The following is a 22,055-nucleotide window of genomic DNA, read 5'->3' as shown; positions in this document are numbered from 1 at the left end:
TGGAGTAAGTGCATATGAGAGCATGAGGGTGGGAATGGATGTTTGTATATGTGTGTGCCTGTATTTCTGTGTCTATATGTCAGGTTGGGTGTCAGGCGCCACCTCTCTGGGGACATCTCAGGCCCTCCAAGGTTTGGAGGGCCTGAGGTTTCTATCTCCCCCTACCACCACTTCCCCTGCCAGTGGCGGACTCCCTCAGACATCGGTGCATTGGTGGTTCTTTGTGTCCGGGGATGGGCGTCCAGGTACACACCGGCTCACTCCTTGGCGGCCGCTTATCGGGGCCTGGCTCGCTCGGGCCACTTCGGAGGTGGGGTGCCCTCGGCCTCTCGGCCTGGGGCTCGGTCACTCAGGCACGGCTGGCTGCCGGCGGAGCTCACGGGCGCGTCACTGCAACTCCCCCTGGCTTCTGCTCCGCGGCTGCTGAGTGAGCCCTCATCTGGGACTCTCCTCAGCTCTTTCTGGGACAGTGGCGCGGCTGCCCCTCTGTTGGTCTTCCTTGGTCTCTTGTGTTCTGGGGGCCTCTGGATGTCTGGAGTTTTGATCTCCTCCATACCTGCTTCATACCCTGGAGGACGGGGCTGTGCCCCCCCCCACACCCTCTAGCAGATCATTACATGAAGGAACCTTTAAAAAAAAAAAAAACAAACGCGTCCATGCTCACAGGTGTACACACGGGTGATCACACCCACAAACTACACCCTTTTTGGCTCCTACCTCAAAGCACACTGTGTTCTGTTGATCTTATGTGCTGCACAATAATGTTTAATATTTAGTATTTACTGTCATATTCCCATAATCATTGTGATGTTGTTTATTCTATTACTCTTGTTTTCTTCTGCTTGTTTTCTTTTTTCTTTCTCAGCAGGTGACCCAGGTGATTGATATATGCATTTTTTTCTTCTTTTTTTTTCTGCTCATTCTGTTGGTTTTTGTTTTGTGCCCTTCTCCCCCGTCCCTCTTCTCAGCTGTTTCTCTTTCCCTCTTTCTTTCTCCCCTTCTTTCCCCCAGTATTCAGTAAGTGAAAATAAAATAAACAATAAAAGGTGAATCAAATGGACCATTATGGCAAGGCTGGGATGGTCAATTTGGTAAAGTAAATCTGTTGGGCATCTTTCTTTGCCTTTAGACAATAATTCTGATGCAAAAGAGCCAAACGGGACAGGCAAAAAAAAAAAGAAAGAAAAAAAAAAGATGTATCAAAGAATATATAAATAAAAGATAAAAAGATACCGGCATAGTATGTTAGCATGCTAATATTAGCATTGTATTAGCTTAGTTATTATAGCAGTTAGCATGGCTGTAGATTTGATTGTATTCACTTATACAGACTGTGATTAGATATTCAGACAAAGACATAAAACAGTATAAGGCAAGGCAAGGCAAGTTTATTTGTATAGCACAATTCAACAACAAGGTGATTCAAAGTGCTTTACAGAGACATTAGAAACAAAAACAAATAAAAAGCATGGTTTAAAATTGATTAAAACAAGCAAACAAACAAATTAACTAATTAACAAACAAACAAACAAACAAAACAGTATATAAAATCAAAACAGATAAAATCAGAACAATAGATAAAATCAGTAGTTAAAATGTTAGTTTTGAAATTTAAGCTTAAAAGTGTGGATTTGGTGCTTTATTCAAATGCAGCTGAGAATAGGTGAGTCTTCAACCTGGATTTAAATAAACTGAGTGTTTCAGCTGATCTGAGGCTTTCTGGGAGTTTGTTCCAGATATAAGGAGCATAAAAGCTGAATGCAGCTTCTCCGTGTCTGGTTCTGACTCTGGGAACTGATAAAAGACCAGATCCAGATGACCTGAGGGATCTGGAAGGTTCATACTGGGTCAGGAGGTCACTGATGTATTTTGGTCCTAAACCATTCAGAGCTTTATAGACCAGTATTAGAACTTTAAAGTCTATCCTCTGACGGACAGGCAGCCAGTGTAAAGACCTCAGAGCTGGACTGATGTGGTCCACTTTTTTGGTCTTAGTGAGGACTCGAGCAGCAGAGTTCTGAATGAGCTGTAGTTGTTTGACTGATTTTTTAGGTAGACCTGTAAAGATGCTGTTACAGTAAGCAAGCCTACTAAAGATGAATGCATGGACTAGTTTTTCCAGGTCCTGTTGAGACATCAGATCTTTTATCCTTGAAATATTCTTGAGGTGATAGTAAGCTGACTTTGTTATTGTCTTAATGTGTTTTTCTAAGTTTAGGTCTGCATCCATAACTACACCCAAATTTCTCGCCTGGTTTGTGGTTTTTAGATGTATAGATTGAAGTTCTCTGGTGACCTGTAATCGTTTTTCTTTGGCGCCAAAGACTATTACCTCAGTTTTGTTTTTGTTTAGTTGGAGAAAATTGTGGCACAACCAGTCATTAATTTCCTCAATGCACTTACCAAGAGCCTGTACAGGGCCTCGGGCTCCTGGTGACATTGTGATATATATTTGTGTGTCATCTGCATAGCTATGATAGTTTATTTTGTTGTTCTTTATAATCTGTGCCAGTGGGAGCATGTAAATGTTAAACAGAAGGGGTCCCAAGATGGAACCTTGGGGAACTCCACTTGTGATACTTGTCTGCTCAGATGTGAAGTTACCTATTGATACAAAGTATGTCCTGTTTTCTAAGTATGTTTTGAACCAGTTTAGTACAGTTCCTGAAAGTCCTGCCCAGTTCTCCAGTCGTTTCAGTAATATGTTGTGGTCAACTGTGTCAAATGCTGCACTGAGATCCAGTAAAACTAAGACTGACATTTTTCCACTGTCTGTATTCAGACATATTTCATTAAACACTTTGGTCAGAGCGGTTTCAGTGCTGTGGTTCTGTCTAAAACCTGACTGGAAGGCATCATAGCAGTTATTCTGTTTTAAGAAGTAATTGAGCTGTTGAGAAACTGCTTTTTCAATGATCTTACTTAAAAATGGGAGATTTGAGATCGGCCTGTAGTTGTTCATTTGTGTCTTGTCAAGATTGTCCTTTTTCAGTATAGGTTTTATTACAGCAGTTTTTAGTGATTCTGGAAACACGCCTGACATTAAAGAAAAGTTGACGATCTGTAACAGGTCTGACTCTAAAGTCTTTGAGACCTTTTTGAAAAAACTTGTTGGCAGGACATCTAAACAGCAAGAGGAGGAGTTCAGTTGACCTAAGATGTCCTCCAGGTCTTTGCTGTTAATAGGGTGAAACTGTTTGATGGTGGACACAGTACATATTCTGGATCTGCTGTTGATGTACCAATTGCTTGTCTAATCTTTTGGATTTTTTCTGTGAAGAATTTGCCAAAGTCATTGCAGGCCATGGTTGAATGAAGTTCAGCTGCCACTGACACAGGAGGGTTTGTTAGCCTGTCAACTGTAGAAAATAAGACCCGAGCATTATGGCTGTTTTTAGTGATGATGTCAGAGAAGTAGGACCTTCTTGCACTCCTCAGTTGTAAATTATAATTGTGAAGTTTCTCTTTATCGATGTCATAATGAACCTGGAGGTTTGTTTTTCTCCATCTGCGCTCAGCTTTCCTACACTCAGTTTCTCCATGGAGACTTTTTCCTTCCAGAGATAACCTTCACCTTAATGGGAGCAATTGTGTCCATTACATTTAACATTTTTGCATTGAAGCTATTGACGAGCTCATTGACTGACCCTCTGGCCAGGTCAGGTGTTAATGGGAAGACCTGGTTAAAGATCTCACTACTGCCTTCAGTTATACACCGTTTTGTGATCACTGCTGTTGATATATTTGTGTGGGCTGTATAAGGGTAAGGTGCACCTTTCTTTTGTTTAGAATGCTACTGGCTTTACACATAACTGATCAAAACTATCAAATTTAACAAATTTCTTTCTTTCTTTTCTTGTCTGGAATGCCCAGACACCAGACTTATTTGACCCAAATATGGATCATATTTGCATTTTCGTACAGGTTACATATTGCTTTTATCCCTTCAATTTAAATTTTTGAAAATATCCTTTAGTTATCCAGTTTTATTGTTGAACATTCTTGTTAATAACTAGATCTTAAACAGGATGTAAAATGTTACAAAGCTGTATTCATAAGTATACTTACACAGCCTCAATTCACATTTCACAAGATGTTTGACATGTTTCTTTAAGCTTCTACTACACTGGGACGAGATTGGTGATTACATCACTGATGCACACTGATCCTGAAACAAATTAAGGCATTTCTCCACATTCTGCTTCACAGGTGTGATAGTAACAGTCGTAGCATGAGAGTAAATGAAGATGCTACTGGTTGGTATTTGTGTAAAATTCATTTCGAGGAATCCTTTGTGTAGCTGAGGCTTCTTCTTCCCCAGTGGCTCTCTGGGACTGGGAAACCCATCTTGATCACTGGCTCCACCACCAGCTCCAACAGGCCAGGAGGTTCTGGCACTCTCAGTTCCGTCACCCTGAACAAATTGGAATACGAGCGACCCACCAGAACCAACTGACCGGGGGGGATGCTGGGATGAGGTCCTCTCAGCTGTCGCCAGTACACCTTGAAGTGACGTACGAGGTTGCCAGGGTAGTCCCAGCGCAGAGTGGCGTTGAGGAGTGAGGTTCCAGCCCCACGCAGCCACACCACGTCATCAATGCACACACCGTGAATCCTGTCTGGGGGCACCTGCAGGCTAGCTACATCTAAGACCTTGTAGAAAGAGACGAATAAGAAACATGCTAGAACCAGATTTAAATTCAAATTTTGAATAGATTACTTCTCAAAGAAAACTGGTAACCTTACTGCTGATATTGTTATAGTTGGCAAAAAACCTCTGTCCATCATTTCTTTGTCTGTCTTGAAACCTGTTCATTTAATCAGCTTCAAACTTGGAGTGTATTCTCCCAGTTTAATCTCAAGTGGACTGGAATAAACATATTTATCAGTAACTTTACATTTGTCTTCATGTCATGTGTGGCTAATAAAATGTGTACCAAATACCACAAAATAACCCCACACAAGCCCAGTGTGTAGGGCTTATTTTTTTTGTTGTTTACCTTATGCTTTTATTTTGTCGTACTGTAAGGTGACCTTAAAGGTCTTTAAAGGCACCTATAAATAAAATGTATTATCATTATTATTTATGGATCCAAGCTTACATTCTAATCTCTAACAGCAGGCACAGAGTAATACATCGAGGAGTACTTGCTCCCACTGTCTCACCATGAGTTCTCCCACCCTGCAGCTGAAAGGCCTGTCCTCAGGCTGTCCGATGCGTTCGATCTTCACACAAACTTCTCGAAGAGTGCAGCAGTGAAGCTCCAGCTGTGAACACCTGCTCACAAACATGGGGAAAAAAATAAGTCCAAGAACTTCAACTCTTTGGAGAAATTAAAATCACTCAACTGTTAGTGCTCCACACACCTCATGGTCCAACCATTGTGGTTCAAGTTTCCACATAGCTGAGTGAACTTGTTCACTAACTGGTGCTCGTCATCCAGTACTTCAGGGGATACACTGTTAACTATAGACACACAAAAACACCCAACAACGACTCGACTTGCTGTGTGATTTGGAGGCAGGATCACAAACCTTCAATAAATGATGAAGTATCAGCAACTGTGTGAAACTAAAGCCCCTAAGCCTGACCAACAGCACTATGTAATAAATTGAGACATTAATATATATATATATATATATATATATATATATATATATATATATATATATATATATATATATATATATATATATATATATATATATATATATATATATATACACACACACACACACACACACACACACCATGTACTGGTGCCTTTTATAGCACCAGTTCACCTCAGCACACTGTTTAAGGCCTGTTGATCAGCATCTTGGAGAACTTGCCACAGTTCTTCTGTGGATTTAAAATGTCAGTATCTTATGTCTCCTCATGCAACCCCGGACATAATCCCCGGTGTTAAGATCAGGGCTCTGTGGGGGCCACACCATCTGTTGCTGGGCTCTTTGTTCTTCTTAAAATAAGATAACAAATGTTTTATTTATCCCAGTGTTAGATTTTTTTAATAGCAGTTAAAAATTAAGTTAAACAAACGTACTAAATGGCCTAAATCATGAGGATACTCCTTTATGACTCTGGATGGATGATGTGCTGCTAAAGGAATTAGGGACCAATAGGATGGCTCTACAAAGGTTTTGTTTATTGAATATTGGTTTTTGTATGAGACCTAATGGCCTCGAAGTGCCCATACTGTGCTGTAAACATGTTTAAAGTTCTTTATTTGCAGGTCTGCCAGAACAGGTTTGCGCACTGTAATGTTCAATAAACACATTTTCCTCATCCAGAACATCGCTGCAACACTTCTTTTGACAAACTCTATATTTTGCCTTCCGTCTCTTTGAGAAATCACAAGAGAATTGAGGCGTCAAAAGCAAAAAAACCCATATCTCTAAAGAAATGGAATTATTCTGATTTAAGCAAGAGTTTTGCTTAGAGTGTCTATAAGCCAGACTATTCTCACAATCATACAGTTTAATATTCAAACAGCTCAGTGCCAACGCTGAGGTTTTAACCTGTGGAATCCAGAAACCAATGGATGAGTCTCTTAATCCATCTTTTGTATACAGTCTATAGTTTCCAGCCATTGAAGAATAGTAATTTCATATAGTTTGGATTGAAACACTGCAAAGTCTAAATATCTACACCACTCACCAAAGGAAGGGTCCTTTTTCTCGTTTTTAAAGAGGCACTCGCTGGGTAAACTGTCTATAATGAAACTCAATAAGGTAACAGTTTATAAAAACAACCAACAGCCGTACAAACTTAATTTCACACATGAAAATCAGTCAGTTTTTAATTAGTCTGCTCCTTAAATGTTCTCAACTATAATGTAAACCAAACTAAAGCAGAGAGGGTTTTGACTGTGCGAAATGAGTAGTGATTCCCTGTCAGGCTTAATGGTGGTGATTCAAAAAGATTTTTTGAAGGGTCTTAAGAAACTCACGTTGGATTTCCTGGACATCGACGTGTGTGCACTGACTGGCATCAGTCGTCTTCAGCTCCAAGGAGACTGCGATCTCAGGAGACGCCTTGTAGATGAGGCTCACCAGTGTACTGGACGGCAGGGGTACATGGATGGAGAAGATCCTGAATCAAGGAAAAAAAAAAGAGAAATGAGCTGTTCCATATGTGCCTTAGACTGCAGTTCTGAGTTTTCTATGTGAAAATAAGGTAGAAACTAAAACAAAATAAAGCCTCAATCAAACAAACCCACACACTTGGCACAAACTGGAGTGGTGTGGCTTGCAGGGATGAGTCCGTCGAGCAGCAGCGAACAACTTCCATTCCAGGCGTCCTTCGGGCAGCCAGAGCTTCTCAGCCACCCGAGGCCCCCTAGAGTCTGGTGGTAGTACAAAGGCTGAATCTCCTGGGCTGTCAGGTTGAACCAGCTGCTATTTGTCTCATGCTACATACAGAAAAAAAAAAAGAGTAAAAAATACAAAATTACTCTGCACATTTTTAAACAATGTTAATAAACTAATAAAGCAAATAGTACACTTTAATAGGTTTGACAAGTAAACTTTTGAGTAACAGGTAAGCTTTCAGCTGCTTACAGCTTAACGATGACCTGTAAAACATTACATGTTACAAACCTCTGTAAGCATGTTAAGGTTAAAGTTCATGACCATACAATTAGAATAAGACTGGCTTGTTGCAATGGTTGTAGGAAAAGTCCACTTCTCTCTGAACATGAGAAGACGGCAGCATGGTTTAGGTTTGCAAAGTTGTTGTGTCTGAACAAACCACAAGACTTGTGGAATAACGTCCTTTGGACACACAAGGGGAGGTGCCTGCACCACATGTGAAAACAAACACCTCATACCAACTAACGAGCAAGGTGGTGCAGAGATGACGGTTTAGGTTGGTTTTCAGAGGATGGGACCCGGACACCCTGCTGACCCTGAACTCCTCCGTACACTAAACTAGTCTAGAGTCAAATGTCCGGCTGTCTGGGCGATAACCGATCATCTTAAACACACAAAGTAAATCTACAACAGAATAACTGAAAGTGGTTCAAGACGTTAACAAGAAGTGTACTTTGTTTTTCACAGACTAATTCTGGAGTTTGTCTTCTTTAAATAAATAATTACACTGTTGATGATGTTTGTTTGTTTTTTAAATTATCACCTGATATGCAAAATTGTCTTTCCATCCATCCATCCATCCATCCATCTTAATCTGCTTTATCAGAGGCCGGGTCACGGGGGCAGCAGCCTAAGCAAAGAGGCCCAGACCTCCCTCTCCCCAGCCACCTCCTCCAGCTTATCCGGGGGAACACCAAGGCGTTCCCAGGCCAGCCGAGAGATATAATCTCTCCAGCGTGTCCTGGGTCTGCCCCGGGGCCTCCTCCTGGTGGGACATGCCTGGAACACCTCACCCAGGAGGCGCCCAGGGGGCATCCTTGTCAGATGCCCGAACCACCTCAGCTGGCTCCTTTCGATGTGGAGCGGCAGCTGCTCTACTCTGAGTCCCTCCCGGATGGCCGAACTTCTCACCCTATCTCTAAGGGAGAGGCCAGCCACCCTTCGGAGGAAGCTCATTTCTGCCGCTTGTATCCGTGATCTCGTTCTTTCGGTCACTACCCACAGCTCGTGGCCATAGGTGAGGGTAGGGACGTAGATCGACCGGTAACTTGAGAGCTTCGCTTTTACACTCAGCTCCCTCTTCACCACGACGGACCGGTGCAGCGCCCGCATTACTGCAGCCCCAATCCGTCTGTCGATCTCCGGCTCCCTTCTCCCATCACTCGCGAACAAGACCCCGACATACTTGAACTCCTCCACTTGGGGCAGGAACTCATCCCCGACCCCGGAGTGGGCACTCCACCCTTTTCCGGCTGAGAACCATGGCCTCAGATTTGGAGGTGCTGATCCTCATTCCCGCTGCTTCACACTCGGCTGCGAACCGATGAAGCCAACAGAACCACATCATCCGCAAAAATCAGAGATGAGATTCTGAGGCCACCAAAGCGAAAGCCCTCCGCCACTTGGCTGCGCCTAGAAATCCTGTCCATGAAAATTATGAACAGAACCGGAGACAAAGGGCAGCCCTGGCGGAGCCCATCACCCACCGGGAACGAGTCCGACTTATTGCCGGCAATGCGAACCAAGCTCTTACAATGGTTGTATAGGGATCGAATGGCCCGTAGCAATGGGCCAGACACCCCATACTCCCACAACACCTCCCACAGGACACCCCGAGGGACACGGTCGAATGCCTTCTCCAAGTCCACAAAACACATGTAGACTGGTTGGGCAAACTCCCATGCACCCTCAAGTACCCTCGAGAGGATAAAGAGCTGGTCCAGTGTTCCGCGACCAGGACGAAAACCGCATTGTTCCTCCTGTATTCGAGGTTCGACTAGCGGACGAACTCTCCTTTCCAGCACCCTGGCATAGACTTTCCCAGGGAGGCTGAGGAGTGTGATCCCCCTGTAGTTGGAACACACCCTCCGGTCCCCCTTCTTAAAGATGGGGACCACCACCCCGGTCTGCCAGTCCACAGGTACTGCCCCTGATGTCCACGCAACATTGCAGAGGCGTGTCAAGCAGGACAGCCCTACAACGTCCAGAGCCTTCAGGAACTCGGGGCGGACCTCATCAACACTAGGGGCTCTGCCACCAAGGAGTTGTTTAACTGCCTCAGTGACCTCGCCCCTGGAAATTGGCGGGTCATTCCCCTCATCCCCAGACTCTGCTTCCTCCTCGGAAGACGTGTCGGTGGGATTAAGGAGGTCCTCGAAGTATTCCTTCCACTGCCTGACAATTTTCTCAGTCGACGTCAGCAGCGCTCCGCCAGCACTATACACAGTGCAGGTAGAGCACCGCTTTCCCCTCCTGAGACGTCTGACGGTTTGCCAGAATCTCTTCGAGGCAGTCCGAAAGTCTTTTTCCATGGCCTCTCCGAACTCCTCCCACACCCGAGTTTTTGCTTCAGCCACTGCCCGAGCCGCATTCCGCTTAGCCTGTCGATACCTGTCGGCTGCCTCCGGAGTCCCACAGGCTAACCAAGCCCGATAGGACTCCTTCTTCAGCCTGGTGGCTCCGTTCACCTCTGGTGTCCACCATTTGGTTCGGGGATTACCACCACGGCAGGCACCAACCACCTTTTGGCCGCAGCTCAATGCAGCAGCTTCGGCAATGGAGACGCTGAACATGGTCCATTCGGACTCAATGTCCCCAGTCTCCCTCGGAATGCTGTTGAAGCTCTGCCGGAGGTGTGCGTTGAAGATCTCGCGGACTGGGGCCTCTGCTAGACGTTCCCAGTAAACCCTCACTACGCGTTTAGGTGCACCAGGTCTGTCCAGCGTCCTCCCCCGCCACCTGATCCAACTCACCACCAGGTGGTGATCAGTTGACAGCTCAGCCCCTCTCTTTACCCGAGTGTCCAGAACATATGGTCGCAGGTCTGGTGATACGATTACAAAATCGATCATCAACCTACGGCCTAGAGCGTCCTGGTGCCACGTGCACTTATGGACACTCTTATGTTCGAACAGGGTGTTCGTTATGGCCAAACTGTGATTAGCACAGAAGTCCAATAACAAAGCACCGCTCGGGTTCAGATCAGGGAGGCCGTTCCTCCCAATCACGCCCCTCCAGGTCTCGCTGTCGTTACCCACGTGAGCATTGAAGTCTCCCAGCAGGACAACAGAGTCTCCAGGTGGAGCACCTTCCAGCACCCCCCCAGGGACTCTAAGAAGGCTGGGTACTCCGAACTGCCACTCGGCGCAGGGAACAAACCCTCTCGTCCACCGGGAAAAACCCCAACGTACCGGCAGCAAGCCGAGGGGATATTAGGATACCCACCCCAGCCCGCCGCCTCTCACCAGGGGCAACTCCAGACTGAGACAGAGTCCAGCCCCTCTCCAGGAGACTGGTTCCAGAGCCCAAGCCATGCGTAGAGGTGAGCCCGACTATATCTAGCCGGTACCTCTCAACCTCACGCACTAACTCAGGCTCCTTCCCCACCAGAGAGGTGACATTCCATTTCCCTATTGCCAGTCTTGGCAGCCGGGGGTCAGTCCGCCAGGGCCTCCGCTCCTGGCCGCCACCCGGCACACAATGCACCCGACCCCTATGGCGCCTCCTGCGGGTGGTGGGCCTGCGGGAGGATGGGCCCATGTCTCCTCTTCGGGCTGTGCCCGGCCGGGCCCCATGGACTAAGGCCCGGCCACCAGACGCTCGCCCTCAGGCACCCTCCCCGGGCCTGGCTCCAGGGCGGGGCCCCGGTAACCCTATCCCGGGCAGGGTAAACTGTTCCCTCGATATTCTTTTCATAAGGGTCTTCTGAATCGCTCTTTGTCTGGTACCTCACCCAGGACCAATTTGCCATGGGAGACCCTACCAGGGGGCAAAAGCCCCCAGACAACATAGCCCCTGGGATCCCTGGGACACACAAACCCCTCCACCACGATAAGGTAGCGATTCAAGGAGGAGAATTGTCTTTCCTTTACATAAAAAAAATGTAAAGTGTAATATGAGTATTCACTGTTGTACTGGTAACAGTGAATACTGTCCTTTTTCTTTTTTATGTAAATTGTCTTTCCTTTACATAAAAAAGAAAAAGGACAGTATTCACTGTTACCAGTACAACAGTGAATACTCATATTACACGAGTAAGCCCTCTGATCCAAAAGCACAGGCTTCAGCTTGGTCTTGGCTTCAGACAGTTTCTTCTATTCTATCTCTATAGTGATGTCAGTGAGATCATTACCAGAGGGGGACACCCTAAATAAGGCCATCTGAGTCACAAAGCTCTCTGTAAGTACAGAAGACCACCCACCTGCTGTTCAAACCTTCTGTTTGTGAGGAAAAGCTCTGTTTAGAAGAATGGGAGACGGGACAGCAATGGCAAAGCAACTTAAGGAGTGTACATCAAAGCTATACAACACCTCAGAAATCAACCCTTTTCTACACAATCTATGACGCTAACACAAAGTTAGCACACCCCTTCACACTAGCCAAGCAGATGAAACTTGACTGGGATTGAAAACAAAACAAAAGAAGTGATGCAACAGCTTTTAGAATCACACCTTGTTCCAAGTGTACTCAGATCACTGTCAGCCCTGTAAACTGCTCCAGGGCTGTTTTTGACTTTGCCGTGAGTTTTGTGGTAAAACTTCAAAGAAATATCTTATGGAAGTTTTCCTTATTAGGATAGAAATATGTGCAAGTATGTAGGAGCATTTCTTTTAGGATTCATTTTAAAATTCTTTTATTTGCTTTTAAAGCCCTCCATAGCCTAACCCCATCTTATCTCTCTGAGCTGCTACAGCCTTATACACCCACCCGCTCTCTCAGGTCAGCTGATCAGCTGCTCCTGAATGTACCCAGGGCTGAGCATAGAGGAGATCGTGCGCCAACCTATGGAACGATCTCCCTTCAGAGAGCAGACAGGCTTCTTCTCTACCTGTTTTTAAATCACTCCTGGAAACCCACCTCTTCACCCTGGCCTTTGACACCACGTGAGATTTTGGTTTTTATTTTTAGTGTTATTTTAGTTGTTTTTAGTTGATTCTATGCTGTTTTATCTTGTTTTTTAATATAGGGCTGTTTTAATTTTTTATGTATTATGTGTTTTATTTATTTTTGCTGTCTTCTGTTATTCTATTGTTTTTAACTTATTTTCTGTACAGCACTTTGGTCCTGTGCTGGGTATTTTAAAGTGCTTTCTAAATAAAATGTGAGCAAAAGAAAGTTTAGTGTCATATTGTTATTGGCATTTACACAGGGAGTAATGCAAAGGTAATACATGAAGCAGTGTAATACATAAATAACGCTTTACTTCAGTACCTGTCCTTGCCAGTAGACGGCATTCCCAAAGCCCTGGCAGAAGGAGGAGACGAAGGGGAGCGGTGAGGCTAGTCGGTGGATGTACAGGTAGTTTGACAGAAGAGCCCAGAACCTGCACAGAGGACAGACATCTCAGTCTTTACACTGACTAACATGCCCCACATATTGTCTATATTTGAAAGATGGATGCTGTGTCCAGTTCTCAGAAGTGTTGCAAATGCACAAGAACCTTAACTTAGCATTTACTCCAACAGCCAGCAAGGAGTGATTGTAAGTCTGAATGTGAAAAAGGCTCTCAGCTTCCTCCCCCTATTATGGTTCTCATTAGAGCCCAAAAGGACTGACAAGTGAGAAGTTACTAGCCTCTCAGTGCACAATCTCACTTCTGCTGCTCACTGTTAAAAAACAAGACAGTGATGGCTAAAGCCTTCAACTTATGGTGCCTACACCCATCTATAAATACAGTCTGATTTTTTCACAGAGTAGATGTTGCACTAGTCTCACTTGTCTTGATTCTTGCGGAATTCACTCTTATCCTCATGAGTCTCGTATACCCAGCCAGGAGCAAAGATGGCTACAGAGAAGTTGTGCCTTCGAATGATCTCCAGCGCCTGCAGACAACCAAAATCAGACGCTGCACGGTACAAGCACAAGCTGGTAAACACAATTCACAGTTTCTTACCTTATTTGTCTCAAACATTCCTCCTACTACCTCTCCTCGAGCAAACACATCCACTCCAACATAGATGTCAGCTTGGCGGTCTTGGAGCGCCAGGTTCTTCATCTCCACTAGGTTCTCCTCCTTCCAGTTGTAGTTGGTAAAGAGGCCATCGCAAGCATCAAAAAACACCCTGGTATGGAGATATTGACACGGATACATAACTGTTTGCCAGGAACTGACAGGCTAGAAGCAATCGTGATCTAAAAGGTCTGACACACTTCTGTGGACCAAAGTTCTCTTTTTCAGTCTTTGTTTTTGATCAGATGCTATAAAGGAAACACGTTTTGTTTTTTTTTAATCTACCTGTTGGACTGGTTGAGCTCATTCTGCCATTTTAGCTCTCCATTGTCAAGTACACTGTCGTACCACAGCACAAGGCTGCCGGACACTCTCTCGTGCATCTGGTCTGTCAGATAGCGCAGGAACAGCGGCACATTTCGCACTGCAACCTCCTGTAAGCAGAGAGCAGCACACATGATCCATCTGCTACAGCTGCAAAGACTGACACTGTCATGCAATCGGTTTACTTTTTCCCAAAAGGTAAGCACAAATCAAAGCACACATCAGTAGTACAGCGGTCCCTCGCTATAGCACGGTTCACCTTTCACGGCCTCGCTGTTTTGCAGATTTTTTTGTGCAATTTTGCATGCTTTTTTTTTTTTTTTTAAATACACAGCGAATTGTGTTCTGCATGCTGATTGGCTGTAGACCATTGTCAATCGTGTCGTGTCTCCTGTCCAGTAAAGAATGCGTTCAGCTTGTCAAATTTACATAAATCTTCAATTGCTAGCAGTGTGACTCTGAAGTGCTGCACTGTGTGTTTGTACGTTTTCTCCCCAACAAACACGGCAATGTCAACGAAACGTTTTATACTACTGGACTTATTTTTCTACAACGGTTTGAACTTTAAGAGTCTTTAAACAAGAGAGAAAAGTGTGAAAATGTTCATGCCTGTCTGAAAAAAAGTGTATATAGTGAGTAGTGAGGGGTTTTACATTAAAACATCTCTAATAATTGTAGAAAATAAAGCTGACTACTTTGTGGATTTCACCTATCGCGAGTTATTTTTAGAATGTAACTCCTGCCATAAACGAGGGACCGCTGTTTATGATTAAATAATTTCTTTGATCTGCTCCAATAGATGGTAGAGTAAAAGCTAAATACTCACAGCCTGTTATTAATGACAGATGTAGGATTTGTTTTTGCTTCTGTGGCTTTTTCAGTGATTTAATAGGTTTTCAATAAGATTGCATAAAAGCTGTCTGTAATCCTTCCCCTCTACATCTACTGACAAAGATGTAGAGGGTGCTGCCATTTCTGGGAAAACGGTACATTAAGATTTACAACATACAATTAAGTATTGTGTAAAAGATGACTTATTCGTCTCAGTCCAGTTTATTTTTTTAAGTGTTATTAAAAAAATAAACAGAAAAAAATTTAGGCTTTTTTCCTTTTTTAGATAGTTAAGAATAGAAACTGGAGACAGAGAGAGCGGGAAGATGGAACAAATGGCATCCGGTTGAAGTCAAACCTGCCACTGCATTACAGTTTTTCTCAAATGCTAAAACACATGTCACAAACGTTACCACCAGGTCCCCCAATGTCCAAACACAACACCCTTCTCTAAAGCTGCAAAACTCAAACTCCCACACCAAGAGAGCAGCTCGAAGCTGTCAAAACTGTAAACACTATACACAGCATTACACACTACAGCAAAACAATTGAAAACACAATGCTCAATTTGTGAGAAGGTTCTTTGTTTCATAACTGCCAATGCATATTTTAGAAACTATACAGTAACGGATCGTCGTAGATCTCTGCAGAGGATTAGGCATTTAGATTTGTGAGTTTCATATGAGTAGTATGAATCTATAGAAAATCCTGCATGTACGTACACTACTGTAACACAACTCAATGCAAAAACAGAATCTATTGCACACAACAGTAATCTTGAAAACATGAACAGGTTGTGAAGTGTATTTACGTTATTCACACCACACACACACCACAATCACTGTGCGGCATCATGTCGCTGAGCTGTTGCTCGCATCTCGTCCGTAATGATGGTGCGAGGTTGTCTTGCTCTCCCTCCTGGACCTTCTCCTCTCCCATGTTGGCCTTCTCCTCTTCCTCGTTGGTCGCTCCTCTTCCTCCTCTCATTTGAACTCCTCTTCCTCATTGGCCTGCTCCTCTTCTTCCAGGGCCAGCTCTTCTCCCTCCTCTGCATCAAATTCCTCTTCCCCTGACTCTGCCTTCATCCATTGTGTTTGTTTGGAACCTTCAGCATACTGTGCACTCTGAACTTGCTTTTACATGTGGGTACAGCATTAGCAACAAGTGTCTTCAATTTTGAGTCATTGTGTGTAGTGAATGACGCCAGGTGTGTTCCCTGTGTTCAAAGATTGGGGACTGTGGCAAGCATTTTGCATCACATGGGCTTTCATTTGAGGATATGAGCAGAGTTGTTTTGCAACATGTGTTTTAGCAAGGAAAAATGTGTTTAGATTTATGAGTACAGAGGGTTGTGTTTTGTGAATTGTGTCTTCATGTGACATGTGTTTATGGTACTGGAATATGGTGGCTACATTTAGTAAATGTGTTTAGACTACTGGTCATTTGGGTTACAGGATTGGCTTTTGTGTTTTAACATTTGAGAAAAACTGTAAACACAGGTTCATTATGTCAGCTACACTGGCACCCAATATGTTGGCTTTGTAATCATCAGGAACTCTGTCCCTGACTGCCTCCTAATCCATGCCATTCCAAGCTATGGTAAATTCTTGATCAAGTGCAGGAGTTTATGTACCTGAGGGTCTTGTTCATAAATGAGGGCACAAGCAGCAGAAATGAGCTTCCTCTGAAGTGTGGCTGAGCTCTCCGTTCAAGATAGGATGACGAGTTTGGTCATTAGGAAGGAACTTGGAGTGGAGCTGCTGCTCCTCCACATCTAAATAACCCAATTTAGGTGATTCGGGCATCTGTCTACAATGCCTCCTAAATGAGGTGTTGCGAGGAAACCCCACAATAAACACAGGACACACTGGAGGGATTATATCTCTTAGCTAGCTTGGAAAACACCTGTGAGTACCCTGGATGAGCTGGAAGAGCTGACTAGGGGTAAAACTTGGTGCCGGTTGGGAGATGGATTAAAAAATTGGCTGTATTTCCTAAACATTTTGTTTTAGAGGTGAGCACAGAAGCTTTACTCACACTGAGCTTGTTCTCTATGTTAATGAGCCAGCCGTCAAAGCCAAAACAGTGGCTAATCTGGACAAGTTTATCAGCTACTCTCCGGTACGACTCCTCATCTTTCAGGAAGTCTTCACACATCGCAGCTCCATTTATCCACTCTGTGATGAAAGTCCCTGTAGACCACAGCAGTTTAACATTTCAAGACAAGAAAAGATACCATTTCTCTTTCTGCCAACATACTCCTTTTCTTTTAGTATATCCTACATTTAAAATTTATGATGCTATTTCAGACGTACTAAACTGGGTCTGGTTCTGCTTTATTGAGACTTTCTGCTCACCAATAACGATGACTCCATGTTTGTGTGCAGCATTGGTCCACACAGCCGGAGGAATAGTTACCAGGTGGTGTGAAAAGTAGTTAAAAATATCGATGTACTGCCAGTGGTAGAAAGCATATGGAGCCTCTGCATTTGTGCCCTGAACAAACCTTAGAGGGGAAACAGAAGAAAGCCTGTGTGAGACCAGTACAACAGTGTGACTGTAACAACATCTCCATGAACTTAAACCAAAGAAATAAAAGCTTAAGCCACAAGTTTAGGCTGTTCTAGGTAAGGTGTATCAAACTGTAGCATTTACAGTACATGTAGTTGGTTGTAACTGGATGTGTGTTGGGATTTACAAGCATTTCGAATTTTCTTCTAGCTGGGAACAAGTGACCTGACATCTTTTCTCCAGAGGAAGAAAATGTGTCAATCAGATCTAAAATAATTTAAAGTAGTAATGAAACTCTACGCGTTTTAAGGTTATTTTACGGCATGGAGCCTCACTAAAAACTGTCATGCATACAAAACTGCCGTTTGCTGCAGTTTTCTTAAGTAGCTATACCATGGTCTAAGGCATAGTTTGTGGGCTGGCCCTTGATGGATCTCAGAACTGGGCAGAGCGGCAGCCTGCAGCCAGTTAGAAGCTAATCAGTTGGATGACCTGGTGCAGTGTCTAAGAATAATTCAGAATGAATAATTACAGATTTTAATATAATACACTGGTTTTAGGGTGGACCCTTTAGTTATTAAATCAAAGGCAGGGGATTAGTTGTGTTGACCAAATCTTTTCAAAGTAAATTAAAGAACTATTTGTGGCAAAGATGATAAGAGGAGAATATGTCCAATATTGTTGCAGTCGCTTACGCACGCACGCACGCACGCACACACACACACACACACTATGCTAACTAAAGCCACAAAGAAATTATGCTTTCAAAAAAAAATTGTTGGTAAGATAAAAAAGACAAAAACAGCTCTGTATCACCTGTTTGCATGTTTTCTGACCGTCTGCACTGAGACAGAAGCAGCTACTGTCGATGTATTAGCCTTCCCCGTCACAAACGCTAGCTCACAAATTTAATTATTCGGCTGCTCCATGGCCTGTTTCCTGTCACGCACGCTGCTGTTTTGGCTGCAGCTCATTATTATTGTAAAAATATGCCACTTTGACCGTAGGCCTGCTGATATATTGCGAAAGACACTTTGTTTTCTAGGGCTCTCATAAACATAGCTTTTGTTCATGTATAGAATCGATCAGCATTGCGCATGATTGCAGGTGTTAGGGTAAATGACGCAAAAATGCCACTGAAAGTGGTTATATGGAAAAGGACTAATATACAAGGACTGCTGATTCAGCGTGGTCCTTGTGTAAGAGTACCAAACAATCAGGATTTAACACCATAACACACCCACACATATCATTTTTGTGCTTAACATGCACGGACAGAAGAAGGTTATTATTTAAAGCACCATAGTAAACTGCTGTATTGATAGTCTATGTTAAAATATGAAGAAAACTATCACACCCTATTATTAAGACAGACAAATATCTGACTTTAATTACAGTTTTGTATTTCAACAAGCTAATTAAATATAGATATTTGCCAAGGCAACAATTTTAGCTGTACCCTTTACCCCAGTGGCTTTAACCCTTTTTATAAGGTCAGCATGCACAAGGTTTGGGTGCTCTGTGATCATATCGCAAGGTGTCACATTAAGGTCTGTCAGCAAGATTAGCCAGAAATCACCGTGCTGAATCTTATGATTCAGAAACGTGAAGCATAGACAAAGAAAGTGCGTATCACATGTTGGCATGGCTCACTCGCTTCATACCTGTCATCAAGGTAGCCACCCATCATGTCATGAGACACCAAGGTCCGTCGCAGACAACGGTCCAGAGGAGGCTCTCTAGGTGCCAAGGGGACAACTGCCACACTGAAGGGGTTTGCCTTACTTCTTGTCCACGACAACAGATCCTCCATTGATTCAAGACCGCAGGTGATTGGTTCAGTGGTGTCAGCATCATAATGTTTCTCTTGAAGACAACAAGAAACAGCATGTACAAGAATGTACAACATACCAGCTTTAACTCAGATCTTTTTAGACTTGTAACCTTACTAGGTAGCGGTGACGCTGTATACGTGACGACTTCACAAGTAACTGAGTCCGTGGGCTGATCCAAACAAGATTCCAACCTGATAAAGGATAAGAAACCAGGAAAAGGTTTTTTTTTTAATTGGTTTTTAAACTAATCTGATGTGACAGTATTTCCGAAAAAGGTTCCCAGACATCAAAAATTTTTCTGACAATATTGCAATTAATCGGTTCCCAGACAGAGAAAATTCCCTTAACATAAAAAAGTTGCTCTGGAAGAGTCCTGGAAGAGTCCAGCACCCACCGGAAATTAGTCCGAATTGTTGCCAGTGTTGTGCCAGAAAGTGATCGCCTACAAAACCTGATTTCCAGTGCTTCCTGGTTTTTATGTGTAATCTCTTTGTGTATGTTGGTAAATAGACTTCAGTGAAGAGGGTTTACAAAGGGGTTATATACAAAATGTAAAAATTACATGTTTTTCAAGTATCTTTATAACTCTGTGTTATTGTACTTACATTATAACCAATCTGGTCCTTTTTGTCCACTTAAAATATGTTTACAGAACTGTTGTTATATTTGTTGCAATATCTTCTGTCCTCTTGGCCAGATTGCGCTTAAAAAACACATTTTTAACTGGATAAATAAAGGATATATAAAAGTCACTGCCAAAAACTGATTACGGCTTCTACCTTGTTACAAGAATGCTGTTTGTGGTTCAAGATGACCTGATATCATTCATACATACATATATTTGACATATGTCTCACATATTATAGACCAACAAGTTATTTATAGCAGTTTAAATACGAGCAACCAGTTTTTGGCAAATACCGGAAATCAGTTTTTGGCAGACGATCATTTCTTGGCATAACACCGGTAATGTGGACAAAGCTCCCGTAACAAGGACTGAATGGCTAATAACAATGGACCGGACACCCCATACTCCCGAAGCATCCCCCATGGGACACTCCAGTGCCTTTTCCACACACTCTCAAATATCATTGAGGGGATAAAGAGCTGGTTCAGTGGTCTGCGAACAGGACAAAAACCACCTTGTTCCTCCTGTATCTGTCGTTCAACTAACAAACACTCTCCCTTTCAAACAAACAAACTGTGGTTTATGAAAAAGTCCAAAAACAAAACACAGCTCGGGATCAGTTTAGACAGGTCGTTCCTCCCAGTCACGCTCCTCGATGTCTCCTTGTCGTTGCCCACTCAGTGACTTCAATAAGCCTGGTTACTCTGAACTGTTTGATGCATAAGCACAAACAGTCAGGAATCGTTCCCTGACCAGAAGGTGCAGGGAAGCAACCTTCTCATCCACCGACGAGAACCCCAATGTATCTGGCATGATCCCCATAAATGATCATTCCCTTCCTGCTTCCAGTAATGTGTCCCGTAGTTTTCTCCTTTCTCTTCTCCTAGGTGAAGACGGAGCTTAACTTGACAAGACAGAAGATCTTGACCGGAAGTTCTCTAACATAACTTTTTTTTGGCAACGTGATCGATCATTTCGTATCCTCTCTTTGAGATTTAAAAATCAGTTTTACAAAAGACACCTGACAAATATCTCATAGCATTTCAATAAAGACATTTCAAGTGGCAAAAAGGTGATTAATTATAATATCAAACGCAGAGCAGGAAGAATAGCAGACTGTTAAACATACTTGCAAAGCTGTTCTTTGTTTTATATTTAACGCCATAGGTTATGTTGACTACAGCCTATTTACCAAAATAAATAAAGATATAAGGCATAAAAAAAAAAGAAATACGTATATCGGGAACTTTTAGGCCTAATTTTCACACAGCAGGCAGAAGGGCTCTCCTGACTAAATGTTGTACCTCTTTCCTGCGACATCATCACTTTCCTCTCCGTTCTTTCTTTTCCTTCGTAAAGGAAGCTGGATTTCCTCACCACTCGATGCCATTTCCCTGAATTTCGTGCAGAGAGTAATGAAGTGTCAAGTTATCTGAAGACATGGAAACTGAAACGGCTTTTCAACCAGTGAGGACGTCGTTCTCTCTCTCATTCTCTCTCAAGTTAATAGGCGGTTGCAGACAGCTGAAAGGTGCACACCACCACCTACTGTACAGTGTGTACATCATCATGTTATTAACAAACTAAATCAGCTCCCAACCAGCTGTGTTTCTCTCAAATAACAAAAATTGCTTTCCTAGTTCCTTCTTCTCTTAGTCTCCTTCCTACACCTTCAGCCCCGCCCATCTGTTCCCCCAAATATCCATCAATGACCGTTCCCTTCCCTGCTTCCAGTTTCCCCTTTCTAGTGTATTTCACATTTTTGAAATATTTTTTCATTTCTTATCCTCATACTATCTTTTCTGCCATAGTTCCATCCTTATCTTATTGATAACTGCCCTTCCTTCACATTTTCCAAGTGGAATGGGTATTGTTATTTCTTTTAGCAAAAGCACCTTTTGGTAATTTATCGGCATTTTCATTTCCATTCCAATTTCACAAACTAAAACGACAAAGCTGGACAACGTGGGAGCTGTTTAATATAATGTGATAAAAAAAAATCTGGTTTGTACTTTTTGATGTCACTATGCTCGATATACGAAACCTATAGGCGTCAAAATCCAGTTGATAACACTCAATTTAAACCACTGTTAATTACCAAACAGCTATAAAATAATTGATGATCTAATTTATTTTATTTTTTTAAACAATTTTTAAGAAACTGGTTAGATTAAACATTAAACTCAGTCCCCGATCAGTAACATTTTGTATTAACGGTTTTATTTTAAAATAAATATCTATTTAGGACTTCTTTTTTTTTTTTTTACCATGTCATACAGCAAAAGACTGTATTTGTTTAATTTGTTTATGAGAAGGTGGACAGTGGCCAGCTGGACAAAAGAGTACATCTTTTGTTTATGTGCACGACCAGACTCTTTCGCTTTGT

At 43.1% G+C, this 22,055-nt stretch overlaps 1 protein-coding gene across 1 annotated transcript; it reads right to left on the bottom strand.

Moving 5' to 3' along the window:
* Positions 1-1,377: 1,377 nt before the first annotated feature.
* engase (endo-beta-N-acetylglucosaminidase) lies at positions 1,378-21,339 on the bottom strand. Its single transcript, XM_085403055.1, has 14 exons — positions 20,974-21,339; positions 19,156-19,232; positions 18,871-19,072; positions 17,053-17,201; positions 16,733-16,887; positions 13,826-13,974; positions 13,484-13,652; positions 13,306-13,412; positions 12,802-12,913; positions 7,225-7,412; positions 6,951-7,093; positions 5,368-5,467; positions 5,167-5,278; positions 1,378-4,653 (listed from the first exon to the last, which is right to left on the bottom strand). The coding sequence occupies exons 1-14, from the start codon at positions 21,057-21,059 to the stop codon at positions 4,276-4,278; spliced, it is 2,127 nt and encodes a 708-aa protein (XP_085259181.1). The 5' UTR covers positions 21,060-21,339; the 3' UTR covers positions 1,378-4,275.
* Between the last annotated feature and the right edge of the window lie 716 nt (positions 21,340-22,055).

The sequence above is a fragment of the Rhamphochromis longiceps genome, linkage group LG4 (assembly GCF_057381845.1).
Source record: "Rhamphochromis longiceps isolate RC_006_pf linkage group LG4, R_longiceps_female_GT1.1, whole genome shotgun sequence".
Classification (NCBI taxonomy): Eukaryota; Metazoa; Chordata; class Actinopteri; order Cichliformes; family Cichlidae; genus Rhamphochromis; species Rhamphochromis longiceps.
Note: the sequence above shows the minus strand (reverse complement) of the source record. Positions and strands in the feature narration are given on the sequence as shown.